Below are 15313 nucleotides of genomic sequence, written 5' to 3' on the forward strand. Positions count from 1 at the left end.
GAATCCCACTGGCTCGCTGGAAGGATTCAGCAAGATAACTACAAATTACTTAGAGGGCCAGTGTCAAAAGGACCTCTGTACTTATTTAGCCTCTGCTCTAGATTACTGACCCACTTATGAAGAGCTCAGCACCCCTGCTGCGCGATGCCAACACCCACTCCATCTGTTTGCCTCTGCTTTCTCGGAACCTCTATTAGCCCGCATTGTGTTAATTACTAAACAAGCGGCTTTTGCATAGTACACACAGTATGAGCCTCACTGAACGCGTAGTCACCTGGACAAACAGCGCAGAAACAGAACAATCCCAATCGCAGCAGGGTTATCAATGACAATATTCAGATTTCTTAAGGGGCAATTTAATTCAATTTTTGCTCTCAGTTTCTAAAAAAAAAAAAAAAAAAGCTTGTAGGCGTTGAGTTGTTTTAGGTTTCAATGATGAAAAAGTATAAAGTACTGTATCAAATTCACTGGAAATCTCCAAGGGGACCAGAATTTTGTGAAACCACAACTGAAACTTCTGTTGAGGGAATAATGCAGCAGTTGCAAACAGAAGCATCCCACAACATTTGGCAATATCTACACTGAGTTAAACAGTACTAGTAATTAAATCTAAGGCTAAACACACACACACACAAAACTAAACACAAAACCCTCCCCACACAGAACATGTGGAAAGGTCGGTCACATCAGAACCACATCTCAGCAGCTTAGCACCTCAAACTTCCTGCTGACTAGGAAGAAAACAAAAAGTTTCAAATTCAGCATTTTATTATTTAGACCTGCTGATCTGCAGATCATTAAAGACACTCATTAAAGTTGGTTTCAAGCAGCAGTTTCATTAACTTACTAAATTCAAGACCAAGAATCTCCAGAAGTCATTACAGTACTGAGCTGACATTTGCTCTTTCTTGGGAACCCAGATTACTGCTGTCAAAGTTAAATTATATCAACAGTCCAAAAGCCAACTATGAAACTCAAGAATTCTGTGTAGTGCTGCTGGCAACCCTGATACCTCATCCCTTAATACCAAAGCCATTTCTTAGTTTAATTTTAAACCTTGTGTAATAACTAAAACCATGCGAAGAGCTCTCTAGGCTACCAGCTTCTCCTGAGGTAGTAAAGAAAAATAAAATGCAGGTCCAGTCCTTTTTACAGCGGACTAGAGGGTAGAGGAAGATTATCCATCACAGCCCAGCAAGGATTGCTGGTCACAATATGGAGCCTATACAGAGTAAAACTGAGTTTTGTAGTCTGTTTTAAAGAATTATTTACTATATTTACCTTAATGCAAAACAATCACGCATGTGGGAGGAGATAGTCAAATACAGACGACAAGTAGACTATGGAAACAGTGATAAATTGGCATTCGGTTTGTATTTCCCAACACCATCTTCAAAATTACATTTAAACAAGAATTCCTCTGAAGTAGTAACATTTACTGCCCCAGTACCTCTGCAGGAGAGCTCTAGGAAGTCTCTCTAAGAGCTCTAAAAGTTAGATATACATTTTATATCAAGTGAAGCTCTGCATGACACATGGACCTTCTGTCATATGAAATGCCTTCCAGTTAAGCATTTTGTCTCTGTCATAGTAAATACTTGCTAAAAATCATAAAGTCATTGCATGTCAACTCAAAGTCCATGTCTCTGCAGGTTCCAATCTCAGTTTACTGATATATACTTAAGACAAGAAAACTCAAATATTTTATTTCTGATTTTTTTTCCAGCTGGCAAAAAGAAGGAAGCAGAAGGAAAACCCAGAGAATTTTGGGACTGCTCTAGGGAAGAAAATACAAGCAGAGGGCAGCATAGGAAACAAAAGGTGAGCAGAAAAGAGAGAGAACAGAATTTGTCATTCATTCAGAACATACTTATGATTTTTCCCAGAAAGCTGTGTCAAATCTAAAACAGAATGCTAAAACCATTATCAGATCTAACAACTATAACACATTTGATATATGGAAATCACTACTGACACCAGTCAAATCTAGCTTGCGCTATGATTAATACAAAGTTTAAAAGTAGCTGGGGCAAATGTGCTAATGGGGAAATTAAGTTCATAAACCAGATGCATTTTCTCTCCCCTAGAAAGTATTCTAAGTGACAACGGGCTAAGTGCCCAGAATATTCCTGTGCCACCAGATCCTCTAAATTTTCCTAGAAAAACACACCTGTGAAGTGATTTGACACTTATGTCACACATAATGAGCTTACACATGCACCTTAGTGGGATTTCTGTACGGCGTGAATCGAGAGCAGACTGCATTATACTGACAAACATAACCCTTGCCTCTCACACAGCAGCTGCTGTGAATTAAGTTGAGAAATTCAAAGGGGTAAAATGCAAGTCGTTCACCTAGTTGTATATACATATCAGGAGCAGAAGAGCAGTTCTAGAAATACTCCAGGTTATTAAATAAAAAGCACTTTTGTTAACCAATAACAAATAATAATTACAGTAAATAAACTGGTCTTCCGGCAACCTGCCTCTAAAGAGAAAATTCCCCTTCAAAATGGAGAATGGATGCAGCTTGTACAACTGAAAATAAAACTACTATATACAAGTGAAAATAATTAGATGACTGAAGTATTGACCAAGGAAAAACTAGTCTCTTTTTTTTTTTTTTTAAAGAAGCGTAGATTCAAGTTTGCCCCTCCGAATACAGACAAGGTTATTAAATAAAAGCATAAGGCAGAGCTACAAACTAGGAGCTGTGCTAGGCACCACCAGAATACCACACAAATTGGAATCTACGCAGTAATGAAAATTGAAACGTAAAGTTACCATTACAAACTGTGACTTTACAAAGCAAGCACTATGTAAAACCAAAACATGTTTTAAAGAAGCAAAATCATGCAACTGATTTTTTTTTTAGTCATTTGTTCATGGGATGGCCTAAATATCCATGTAGTTGTTTCTTAAGTGGTTGTAACAACTTCAAATACAACAGTACTTACCTTGGTATCGTCACACATTTTGTATTGCAATTCTGAGTGGTAATTGCCTTCTCGAGCTCATCCAGCTGTCCTGTTTTCTTGAGCTTCTTGACCAAGCTTTTCACTGCTTTTTCACACCACTTTTCCTCCTGACCGTTCTGCTCACCGCCACCAGCCCCTCCAGAGCCACCAGCAGATTTTTTCCACCCCAGGAGTCTCTTCACCACCGGTGGAGTGAATGGCAATATGGATGACATGACTTTCAGCAGACAGAACGCTCAGCAAGCAATAAATTAGAGATTCCTGTCCGATCCCTAAAAACACAAAACAAAACAGACACGTTAGCACTGAGGTTTCACATGAAACAAATATTAATACCTTGCTTAGGACCTTTCGTTACTAAATGCCATAGAACACTGCAACCCAAAACAAGGCAGATAATAGTTCAGAAATTGTCTTCATCATGGTTCAGAATTTCACCATTGAAGTTAAAATGCAAGTTTGCTGCAGACTCTTCAACAGTTAAGGCTATTGTTGGATTATATTTAATTTTTCTGCAAGTCTTTCCTGCCTAAAGTCAACTCCAGAAAACAAGGAAGTTAACTTGAGTCTAACTTTGCACAGAGGCAGGCTCATTTTAGCCATTTATTAAAAATTTCCACACATGATTGACATATTGCATACACATATATGCACATTCTGCCCATCTCTAAATATATTTAGCAAGCCAAATTGCATTTTGAATGTCATTTAGTCATTATGGCTTGATAGAAGTCTTCCGACAGCCAGCCATTTCACAAGCCTTTTCTCATTTTGTTTGTCATATTTTAAATAACTACCAACTTTTATTTCACTGAGGACACTGATTTGAAATTCTCTGACAAATCTGCTAATAAGCTTATTCCCATCTTGCACTCTAGAGTTCAATTGCCTACAGAAAATGAAACTTCTCAACTGGCAGCACTTAAAATCATCAAGTCTTTCAAAATTCATTAAAGGATATCTAAAATCTTAGATTGCAGGCACCTGAGTAGTAGAACTGTGTTTTCAATTTTGATAGTATCAACTACCTGATCAGGATGTTTATATAAAATGAAAGATTAGAAGGGATGCCGAAACTTGGGCTATGTTTAGCATTCACTGCAATTTGCACTTCGAATCATTTTAAAGAAAAATGACAGCCATTTAGGAAAAAAAAAAAAAAATATATATATATATAGATAGATAGATATATTGTTTTTGCAGCTTTTATTAGGCTAGTTTGAGGTATTAAAACATAAGCCTCAAATCAACCGTATTATTTCAGGCAGACAGCTGTTAGAAATTGCTTTAGGACATAATGGCCCTATGGGTTGAAGTCAAAAACAACCTTATTTCCAAGCAGCAAATGGGTATTTGATGTCCAGAAAGTTACCTTATTTCCAAGCTGTATAAATTAGTTCGGTCACCTGAAAATATTTTGTTTTAGCTAAGAGCTAACAGTACCTTCAGGCTACTTAATTTGAGATTTGAAGGCAGCTTACAAATTTCCCCATCACGTACAGGCGCGTGCCTCATTTCTACCCAAAATGTACCAACTTCATCCTATTGAAATTTTCCATCTGCAAAACAGCATGGATTATTTGGGATACTTCAGGCTACAGTATTCATGGCTAATTTATGCCTCATCATATCTTCGCAGTTTCAGTGAGGACCGACAGGTCGAACTAACACTAAATCATATTCTACAGGTAACTTTAAATCATAACTTTCCAACTTCCATGAGACAGAACATTCAGCAGCATTGACATTTCAGTTTCAACTAAAATATACCTCCAAAAATGAGCTTCTGAGAGCACCTAAAAATATGACTGAAGCAAGAATTGTAGTTTTCTGGGGTCAAGGAGAGAGAGGTTCCCATTAAGAGGGAGTCAAGATTAACACTAACTTTATGCAAGTCATTCAAAAGAATCTATTCCAAATTAGAGAACCATACAATGGTTTTGGTTAAAAATAATTTAATTCAACCCCCTGACACGGATCACTAGATCAGGTAGCTCAAAGTTCTGTCCAACCTGACTTTCAACACTTCCAATGATGGCACATGCACAATTTCTTTGGGTAACCTGTTTCAATGCCTCATCACTCTCATAGTAAAAAATTTCTTCCTTATATCCAATCTAAACCTAGTATTTCAGTTTAAAACCTTTGTTCCTTGTCCTGTCAGTACAGGCCTTGGTAAAAAGTCAAAGCTTCTTCACAAGACTATAATACGAAAAGAACCTTTATTCTTTGAGTAATGTTACATTATTACATAAATGTCCCAAATATTTCAGACTACAGGTTTTGCAGATCACAAAAGTGTTGCACAGGAGCCCTGGCTGCTACAAACACAATAAAAATAAACTCAATATCCAATTTTTTTCAAATTAAACACTGACTAGGACACTCAGGGTACAGTTTCAAGGGGAGCCAAGCCAACACAACAGCTTCTGGCCATAAGAAGCCCAGGTGCCCATACCTTCCACCTCAGCACTAGTGCTAACACCTTTCCAGAAAGACTCAGGTAGATAACTAAGTAAAAACTAATTAACTGAGGGTTTTTTGGTGTTTTGTTTTGTTTTTCCCTGAGTGAACCACGGTCACTAAGAGCTTTATAAAGACTTGGCTGACTGAGCAAAGGCAACACGAGATCCTTCAGAGGCAAGAAATTAAAAAACACCAAACCAAAGATGATAACTTCTTCCGCAGCAAAGATCCCGCTTTGAACACCACCAATTGGTGGTTTAACATCTGAACAATGAATTCAATGATGACAGACACATGCAACCAAGTCCCAGTACCGTTCCTTATCCACACACCAATTCTTCTCCTGTTTGCTGAGCTCACTGACACATAATATACATATTTCCTGCTCCTTAGCTTCAAATTTGACACCTTTCAATTCCCCAGAACACTCCTTTGATTGTCAGCCTTATAAAATACACACTTCAGAAGGGCCTCATTTACCACCAGGGTAAATGGACTATTCTTCCAGGCCCTCTAAACATCCTCATTGCTTTTATCTAATTTGTCAGCTTTACAACACCCCTCGTGATGAGGTGTCCAATTTTGCAGTATTCTCTCCCCTAAGACGGACGTAACACTGATCTATATACAATTTTCTGGATTCTCTGGTGCTCTATTTTTTTTTTTTTTAACTAAGATTTGCTTTCCTGCTTCAAATGCATATTTTAAGTCATGTAGCAGGGAAGAAAATTCAGAAACCCCATACGTTTCGGTTTTCCTTTACATTTGAATTCCAATACTATTCTGACATATGTAGAGGTTTAAAAAAAAAAAAAAAAGAATAAAATAAATAAAAAATCTTTCTTTTCCCATCTCCAAAAGACTGTCCATGCAGACGTAACTAAACTGAAATTTCCAAATATTATACTCGGTTTTAACCAGTTCCCCCACAGACATTTGCTCATCCAGTTTCTGCAGAAGCTGTCAGAAAGCACAGGTTGATCTGATTTTAAAAAAATAAAAAACAAAAGGACATGCTTAAAGAGCCCTTTATTACAATTATTATTGCAGCTTAGCAGCTGTTTAAAAAAAAAATCAAATAAAATAAACAAAAAAAATCAACATACACCACAGCTGCAGACTAAAAATCTGAGAAGCTTAAACTAACTTTTTCCTTCTAGCTGTTGTTTTGCCATGCCAGAGCTTTGCCAGGGGTATCAATAAGAATTTCACTAAATTCTTCCTGTATTGGCCCCATGTCTTTGAGAGGCTGAGCAGAGAGAATGTGACACAAGTAGGGCAGGACTTCACTCGGTTTAATACTTCAGCCACTTGTGATGAGTGCTTACAGGAGAATATTTCAGCCAGTTTAATTTCTGCAAAAGTGACACTCTGCTCCAAGCCTAGAGAAGGCACTGCAAAGTACAAGGCACAGTTAGGCTGAATTCTGAGCAATTTTGATCCATGCGAATTATGCCAGGAAAATGCAGCAAGAAAGAAATTAAGAAGAAATACCCTACTGGGTAGTCCTGTCTCCAAAGGTGGCAAAAGGATTCACTACTCAAGGAAAATGCATGAAACCGGCTGTTACATGTTGTTCTCGTAATTCTTCAGCATCTTAAACTGTTCCAGCGGGAAATTAAAGGCTCCATTCCTACCTGTTCCCTTTAGTAGCCATTTATGGACCTGTTGTCCACAAATTCATCTAACCACTTTTTGAACCTGCTTCTACAACCTCTTGTGGCAGACAGCACCAGAGTTTAACTGCCCACTTGTCTCAAGAAGTACTTTTGGTTGCTTTAATTTGATCTCTTTCTAGCATCAGAAAGTGGCCCTTGTTCTACTACTGCAAGCTTTGCTAAAGAATCATGTGTGTTCACATCATCCACAAGCTTCAGGATTCTGTACATCTGAATCACGTCCCCCTCTCTAAGAGAGGACTATTAGCCTTTTGTCATAAAGAAAGTATCTGAACACAGCACAGACAGTTTTGGAAGCTCCTCTGGTCAGATCTCAAGCCTGAAAGCTTTACTACTTCAATTTAACTACAAGTCCTTGAAGATATTGCATAAGGACTGATCTGAAGACCACAGAAAAACCCTATCAGTCTACAGTTATATTTTCGCTTATCTTTTTTTATTATATTACCCTAAAGCTCTCAACACTACAATTAAAAGCACAAAGAAATCTACATCTCACAAGGAATTTGGAGACAGAAGGTGGACACCTTGTATCTGCTGCTGAACATCTGGCAGCAGCTCAAACAAAAATTTGCCTTGGGTTCTAAAGGTATCGACCTAGATGGTCTTGGATACAATGTTTATACTAAGGGATATAGGAGTCATTGTTGCAGCTCATTCTTGACCAGTAAAATCTCGTTTCAATTCATCACCTGTAACTTTTGCCTTCAAATTGATACAGTAATATAAAGAGTTTTGATCTTTGTTCCTGAAGAATCACCCTGCCACACCTTGTCTTTTGACAATACCCTCTTACTAAAAACATTCCCCTAGTATTTTTCAATGTACACTTTCCTCATCCACAAAAAAAGGATTGCTTTTTCCCCAAATGCACCCAGAAAACAATCTTTGACAACACTGCCAAAAATATTTTCACATTGCTAAAATGCCCACAGATTAAATACATGCTTAATATGTAACATCCCTTCCTCCTTGCAATATATTTTTTGTTACTTCCTTCTAGTCTACAGTTAACCACCTCCAAAAACCAAGTACCCATTTACAGCCTTTGCTTTTAAGGACGTTAAATGTGCCTTGCCATTGCTTATTCTTCGCATTGTCTCTCCTTCACTCATTCTTTTCTACTGAGGCCCAACATCACAGGCCAAATCTGATCTTTTACCTTCCTATGTACTACTCCCACTACAACATATCGACATACTGGGACTCTGTGAGTAACTGTAAGTAGATTTTTGGAGACCCCTTTCTCAGCTCAACTACAGTTGAACTACTAGTATCAAGGCAGCAGCGTGATACAGAGAAAAAAAAAAAAAAAAAAAAAAAAAACAAACACACTATCTTACCCCTTTCCATGTTCTCTGGATTATGCCTTAAAAATACAGATTTGTATACTCGAAGGAGGACTCACTCTGTTACCCAGAGAGTTACGAGTCTGTCTCTAGATTGCTGGAACACAGGGAGCACGTGCTGTTATTCCCAACAGATTAAAACTGGAAAATTCACAATTTGCCTAACTTTGGTGGTATTTGTTTCATCTCTGCCTCTGTTGTGTATCTCCGCTTCCTGATGCACACGTGTTTCTATAGTAGGTCAAACAGTGTCATAGTTGGCAACTTATAAAGTCACAGTTTGAGTCATGTCTGCTATTATTCCATTCTACTGTGGCTCTCTGGAACAAGTATTAAACATTAAGCCCATGATCCCAGCAATAACTAAGCATAAAAGACGAAGAAAACCTTTAGAGCAGCATGCTAAGTAGACTAAAATCTTCAAGGGAAATTCTCCTTTCCTGAGCGTCTGGAACACACTACAAATACACTGGTGCTACCAAAAATATCAAGTGATTTCTGGCTAATTTATTCCAAAGCCTTATGCAACATATTTCATATCAGTCTGCTTATTCGTCTTAAACTTGAAATAAAGAAATCTGATCTCCTCTGGTTTTACTAGAAGTATTCTGGCTTAGAGGAATTTCATTCGCAAGAGCTCTTCTGGAATAAAGAGGACAGAAGTTAAGCTCCCAAGAAAAGAAGATCGAGGAAAATAATTTGTGGCATTTGAGAGAGAGTCTATAAGTTCATTTCCTTCCTATTTTAGTCCTGGTTTTGTGATTTTTTTGAAAAGGCTATGGTTTTTTTTCATTAGTCCTGGAATTTGGACAAGATTCTTTATTGATTTCACCCAGTGCACATTATTTCAGATCTTTTAGGAGAGGAGGAAATATCCACCCTTTCCCTTCACAGGCATCCCTGTGATAATAGTGGTTTCAGAATAAGGCCACATTAATTGAAGCACCATCTAATTAAGGCAGTATCAAGACCTTATGTTAGGCTAAACAGTACTGAGAGCTGAAGTTTTAAAGGGCATAGCTTATGCAGCAGCGCATATGTCTTCTATATTAATCCAAAGTCATTAAGACTGATAGAAATGATAAAACAAGCATTTCATCTTGCCTTGAGTAGAAGCAAAACTAATTTATCATCCATTCCTGGATACCTTAGGCTGTATTATTCCAAACAACAAGAAGAGAGTTTATTCACAGCAGAATCTGAGAAAGTTTTCCCAATGTTCACGATCTCAACTCACAGGACATCTGAATTCTCTATGAAGTTAGAACTAAAATCCAAGCCAGTCTTTTCCCTTTCACATAGGATACGCTCTAGTTAAATAACTCCGTGGAACTGACAAGACAAGGTATTTCACTTCTATTGCAACCACACCCCCTCCAAAAACTGTCTTTTGAGATTTCAGAAGGGATAATTCTTTCTTCTTTCCCTACACACACATACTAAAAAGACCTGGTTTTGTCATAGTGGAGAAGCTCAAACCTGCAGTCACATACATACTTTTCTGAAGCTTTGACATGAGCTGATGAAGTTCAAGGCAGGTTGCTTGTCATCTGGGGGGACAGGAGCAAGGAAAATTCTTCCTCTGGGTCAGCTTTAGCATGAGGATTTTGTAATGAGCCTATCTACAGACTCAATTTCCACAGGAATTTATAGGTTATTTTGCTCTACTATTGCATCTCAAAACTCTGCATAACTGTATTATCTTTATACAGCTCATTGAAAGCAGAATTACCCACCTAATTTGAAAGTAGACTTTTTTCCTCTCACTCATTTCATGAAGTTTGATTATGAATCAAATGAAAAAACTCATGTTTCTCATACACAGAACTAAAAGAAGCTTCACTGTGGTGTTATGAAAGCTTCAGAAGCTGGATTTTTCTTCAATTACTAAGAACTGCAGCAAATTACAGGCAAATGTAATAAAAAAAACCCTACATTGCTATTAGAAAATTAGCACACTGTTACACATGTATTCAAGGTATACTAAAATTGCATGCAACTAGAGACATGAGAAAGAAGAGATGTTAATTTTACTGACCTTTGATTAAACTACTAATAGGACCAATGTATTTTAGCAACTCTCCTAGAATTACAAAAGAGGAAAATTACCACAACAGCAGTCAGTCAATCCAGCTGTCTCTGCAAAGCACCATACTTCTTCCACCTACTTAATATTATGAACAACCTCACAATATTGCTTCTTAAAACTAAAATACCTTAATAGCCCCACAAAAGCACTGAATAAGCACTTCAAACCACAGCAGTTGAAGCCCTTCTCACCTCATTTGTTTTGACTAAAATTTTCCATTTGTAACAGGCAAGTGTCAGTTCTACTATTTTAGAAAATAAAATTACTCCTGGGCTAAATCTGACAGGAATATTCACAAAACTGATTAGCAGGTACCTGTTTCAGTTTTTCTGTATAGCTTAGCAGCTTCTCCACTTTCTTAAACCACAAACAATTGCATTTAACCATTAGTTAATGAAAGTTCACTTTCAATACAGGCCTAAGGTACATGTTCTTCAAACAAGCCAGCCCCCTCAACTCCCTGATAAGCAGAGTTCACTCTGCACCAAAGAGCATCTTGTATTAAGCTCATATTGTTCCAGTGTAATTAAATCAAGCTTGAGCCCCAGACTAAACTGATAAGAAACCCAGGAACTGCTCTCCCGCAGTTTCTTCTTGGTCTTACTTCACACTATGGCTGTCAAAAGCACATAATCATAATAAAATATCATCTGGAATGATGCCTGTAACACAGTTTCTCTACTGGAAGTGGAGAAAAGCATTTAGGAAGGTTTTCTGCAATAGCCAATTTCTTCTGGCCCAGAGAGGATTGAACACAGGGCTGCCTGTACTCTCCATTCTATTACAAAAAACCTAATCCCATCGCATGACCTGCAGCAATTCAGTTTAACAAATCAACAATTACAAATATTTTGGCAAAGTAAGCTTAGGTATTGTTTGCCTCTCGGCACAGTTCACAACCAGTTTGTGGCTTTATGATAAAAGTCATTAAATCCAATCTGAAAAGCAGAATTTACAGCTCACTTAGCAAGTCAGGCCCATAAATGGATGCTTTCAATTACAGGGCATTTACATGCACAATCATTAAGGCAGCGTTGAATACATTTGAAAACTCTAGAATACTTTTTATAATAATTAAAACTTTGCGTACTGTTCTTTATACAAACAAAACTGAGGAATTCTCTTCAGTCTCAAGCAGAGCTCAGATTCATTGTTATCCAGAACCTACTACAAAGCCTGTTCTCCCAGGACTTTTGTGGGAAAGGGATTAGAGAGATGAAAACAAGTTTTGGGTTTTAAAGTTGCTCTCAGAAGCAGAGATTTTTCTTTAAGCTCCAATAAATTCAATTATATCAACTGGTGCTCAGCACTTCAGAAAGATCAAGTGTAACAGGAAAATGGAGAACCCAGGAGCACCTTTCATTTGGAGATTCACCGTGTAATTCAAACTTATTTGATTTTGTTCATGAATCTAACTTCTGGAGGAAGGAAAAGAAGAGATCAGTTAAAAGACCAATTTTTTAACCTCATTTTTTTCAACGTCATTCTTCATCATCACACAAAACCTCAGGAAAGTTGACAAGTTCTTCTCCAAGATTATACTACACACATCCAGCTTCTCCCATGAAGAAAACTGTAACTTCAAACATTTTTGTTCTTTTTGCTGACTGTCAGGGTACTCTGAGTCTGACCCACACAACTGCAAAAAACAATCAACTACCAGGTTGCTCTATTAAGCAGCCCAATATATTGTCAAATGTATGCTTAGACTCACCTTTGAGTTCAGTTTAAACCACCTTAAATGAGATCGTCACCTCCTTCTCTTTAAAGGCATTTGTAACTCATGTTATCTTTCATCAGGATAGTGCTAAACAAATGGGGGGAAGCAACTTCAAAACCTCCTCTTTATTTATATTGTTATTCCCCTCTAGCTCCCTACATTTTATAAATGCTACAGTTTTTAAGCTCACTTCAGAACAAATACACACAAACAATTTATTCACACACCATGCAAGCTCCAACACCGTGATAAAACACAGGAAAGTCTAAAAAACAACCTTGTTCTGCTAAGAGAAGCTTTAACGACAAGAGGTTTTGTTTTGGGTTTTCTCCTTTTTTCCAGTGTGGCAAACAAAGTAAAGACTAATCAGTCTCTCACTACAGAGTCCAGCCCCCACAGAAATAATGTCATGAATCAGTTTGAAAGTACGGCTCTCCAGGCTAAGAGAGGAACACTAAAGAACAGACAAACCTGCTGTTACGTGCGGTCTCCTAATAAGCTGTCATTATATACTTCTTGCTACAGATGGAATCTGACTCGGTTATAACCATGAGCTGTGATAACATGAGCTCTACACCCAATATACGCCGGTTGCAGCATTTTCAGAAAAACTCATCTGGTAAATCCAGCACATAAAACTTTTTCTTAACACTATCTACTTGCTTGTTAAGTGTTTGAAAGGAGCACAACACACGTTTGTTATTTTTTTTTCAGTCAAAAACTGTGATGGACAACCAAAAAGACACTAGACTAGGCTACAGTCTGAATCCCAGCTGTTCAATTCAACAGCTCTCCAAGACTATCACAAGGGCTCTTCACCCTTTTTTTTTCTTTTATTTCTCCAGAGTGAGGACTGAAAAATAAAAATACCACAGTGTCACTGCTTCTCTTCCCTTCCACTCCCCACAGAAAAAAAAAAAAAAAATTGCAACTAGGAACTAACTCTACAACTCTGCAGGAACACCGACTATTTGCATTTATCACAACACAACTTCTAGTTATCAGGGTAGATGAAACACTTAACAGACCGTGTTTGTTGACATCTTATAACGCATAGGGACAGCTACAGCATCAAAACCAGAGCCATGAAGAAAACCACTGCTCCCCACTCGCGTGGCCATTTCTCGTGTAGGCAGCGTGTATTTCACACCCGTGGCTCTGCACCAGGACAGGACCAGACAAAAGGGTTCAACCGAAGCTTCGCGACCCTCGACGCTTCTTTACAACTCGCTCCTAAACTTTCTCCACCACCCCAGCACACCTGAGCTCCGCAAGAAGCGCAGAGCTGGGTGGGGAGAGGAAGAAGCAGAACTTTACCTTTTTTTTCGCCGTTTACCCCCCGTACACACGCAGGGAGGCACAACCCGACCCTCCCCACGCACCCCCGGGGGCTGTTCCGCCGTGTGAGCGGCGGGGGGTGACACCGACCATCCCCGATTCCCCTCACGCAGCCCCAGCCCGCCCGCCCCCCGCCTCCCGCCGCCCTTCCCTCCCGCTCCCCCGGCCGCGACCCGCCCGGGCCCACCACAACAAAGGGGGAGGAGGGCGTGGGGAGGCGCCCCCGGTTCCCCGCCCCGGCCCGGCGTCCCCCACACCCCGTGAGGCTCCCCGTCCCCGCGGAGCGGCCGCACAGCGTACCCCCCGCTTCCCGCGGCCGAGCTGCCCGCCGAAACCGCCCCGGGACCAACCTCCTCCTCGGCGAGCTGCGCGGCCGCCTCCTCCCTCAGCGCTGCCGTCCCCTGCGCGCCCGCCCTCCGCGCCGCCTATTGGCTGCCGCCGCGCCCCGCCCTCGGCGGGAGGCGGGGAGGCGGCGCATTGGCTGCGGTGCCCGTCGCTTGAGAACAGACAGAGCGGGGATTGGGGGAAAGGAGCGGAGGCCCGGCCCGCGCCGCCGATTGGCGGATGGAGGAGCCAATCGAGTACCCGCGGCGGAAAAAAAAAAAAATAAGAAAAAAAAGACGCGAGGAGACGGGAGATGGAGCCGGGTGGGAGGGGCTGCGTGCCCCGAGCGGCGGGGGCGTGGAGGCGTCGCTCATTGGTTGTGATGGCTGTCACTCACTGTCCCACGCGCCCGCTAGGGGTGGTTGGCCGGTGAGCGGAGGTTTGTGTGACCCGTGGGCGCGCAGCCGCACTGGAGGGCGGTGGTTGCACCGCTACCGGCCCCGGGTCCTTCCGCCCCAGGCGCGGGTGGGAGCTGAGAAAAAGTAGTGCGCTCCTCCACAGAATGACAAGAGTCATTTTGGACGGAAAAGAACCGCAAGATCACCAAGCCCAACCATTAACCCACCCCTGGCACTGCCCCGTGTCCCTGAGAACCTCATCTGTGTGTCTGTCCAACCCCTCCAGGGCTGGTGACTCCAGCACTGCCCTGGGCAGCCTGTTCCAATGCCCCACAGCCCTTTGGGGAAGAAATTGTTCCCCAGATCCAACCTCAACCTCCCCTGGCGCAACTTGAGGCCGTTTCTTTGTGTCCCTGTGTCCCCTCAGCTCCTGTTCTCCAGCTGAACCCCCCAGGTCCCTCAGCCGCTCCCATCACACTCGTGCTCCAGACTATTGATGAGTCGCTACCAAACCGGGCAGCTCAATCCCACTTGAGGCGTCAACATCCAAAATCCAAGACCCGAATACCTGCTTTCCGCCCCTGTTGATGTCACGAGTGGGAATCACAGAATCATTTTGGTTGGAAAAGCCCCTCAGGATCATCGAGTCCAACCATTAATCCACCCGTCTCTAACCCTGAGAACCTCATCTCCACATCTGTTCAGCCCCTCCAGGGGTGGAGCCACAAGACGTGTGTTTAACGGGGATCCTTTGGGGTTTTTTGGGTGAAAGGCTCCGTTCCCACTTTGCTGTTAGTCTGTTGGAGACACTCTGGGGTTTTTTTGCTTCCACTTTTCGATACTTTTCCTTGTCCCCACCCCGTACACCTCACCTGCAGACCACTTCTACCCAAGGTCCCACCTCACCAACACACAATCCTGCTTTCCAGCAGTATTGTCCCTCACACAGACCAAAACAGCCTCTGTGCTTGG

General features: G+C 40.9%; 1 protein-coding gene across 3 annotated transcripts in view; it reads right to left on the reverse strand.

Moving 5' to 3' along the window:
- Positions 1–14034, reverse strand: part of SMAD2 (SMAD family member 2) — a 49290-nt gene extending 35256 nt beyond the window's left edge. For 2 of the 3 annotated variants that reach the window (XM_082075574.1, XM_082075572.1), the window contains exons 1-2: positions 13970–14034; positions 2958–3250 (exon numbers count right to left, since the gene is read on the reverse strand). In XM_082075574.1, the coding sequence (XP_081931700.1) occupies positions 2958–3193 (236 nt within the window). In that variant the 5' untranslated portion in view covers positions 3194–3250; positions 13970–14034. Of the gene's footprint in view, positions 1–2957; positions 3251–13919 lie in introns of all 3 variants that reach the window. The other variant, XM_082075573.1, reaches the window with a different exon arrangement.
- Between the last annotated feature and the right edge of the window lie 1279 nt (positions 14035–15313).

This window comes from Streptopelia decaocto (genome assembly GCF_964273445.1).
Source record: "Streptopelia decaocto genome assembly, chromosome: Z".
Lineage (NCBI taxonomy): Eukaryota > Metazoa > Chordata > Aves > Columbiformes > Columbidae > Streptopelia > Streptopelia decaocto.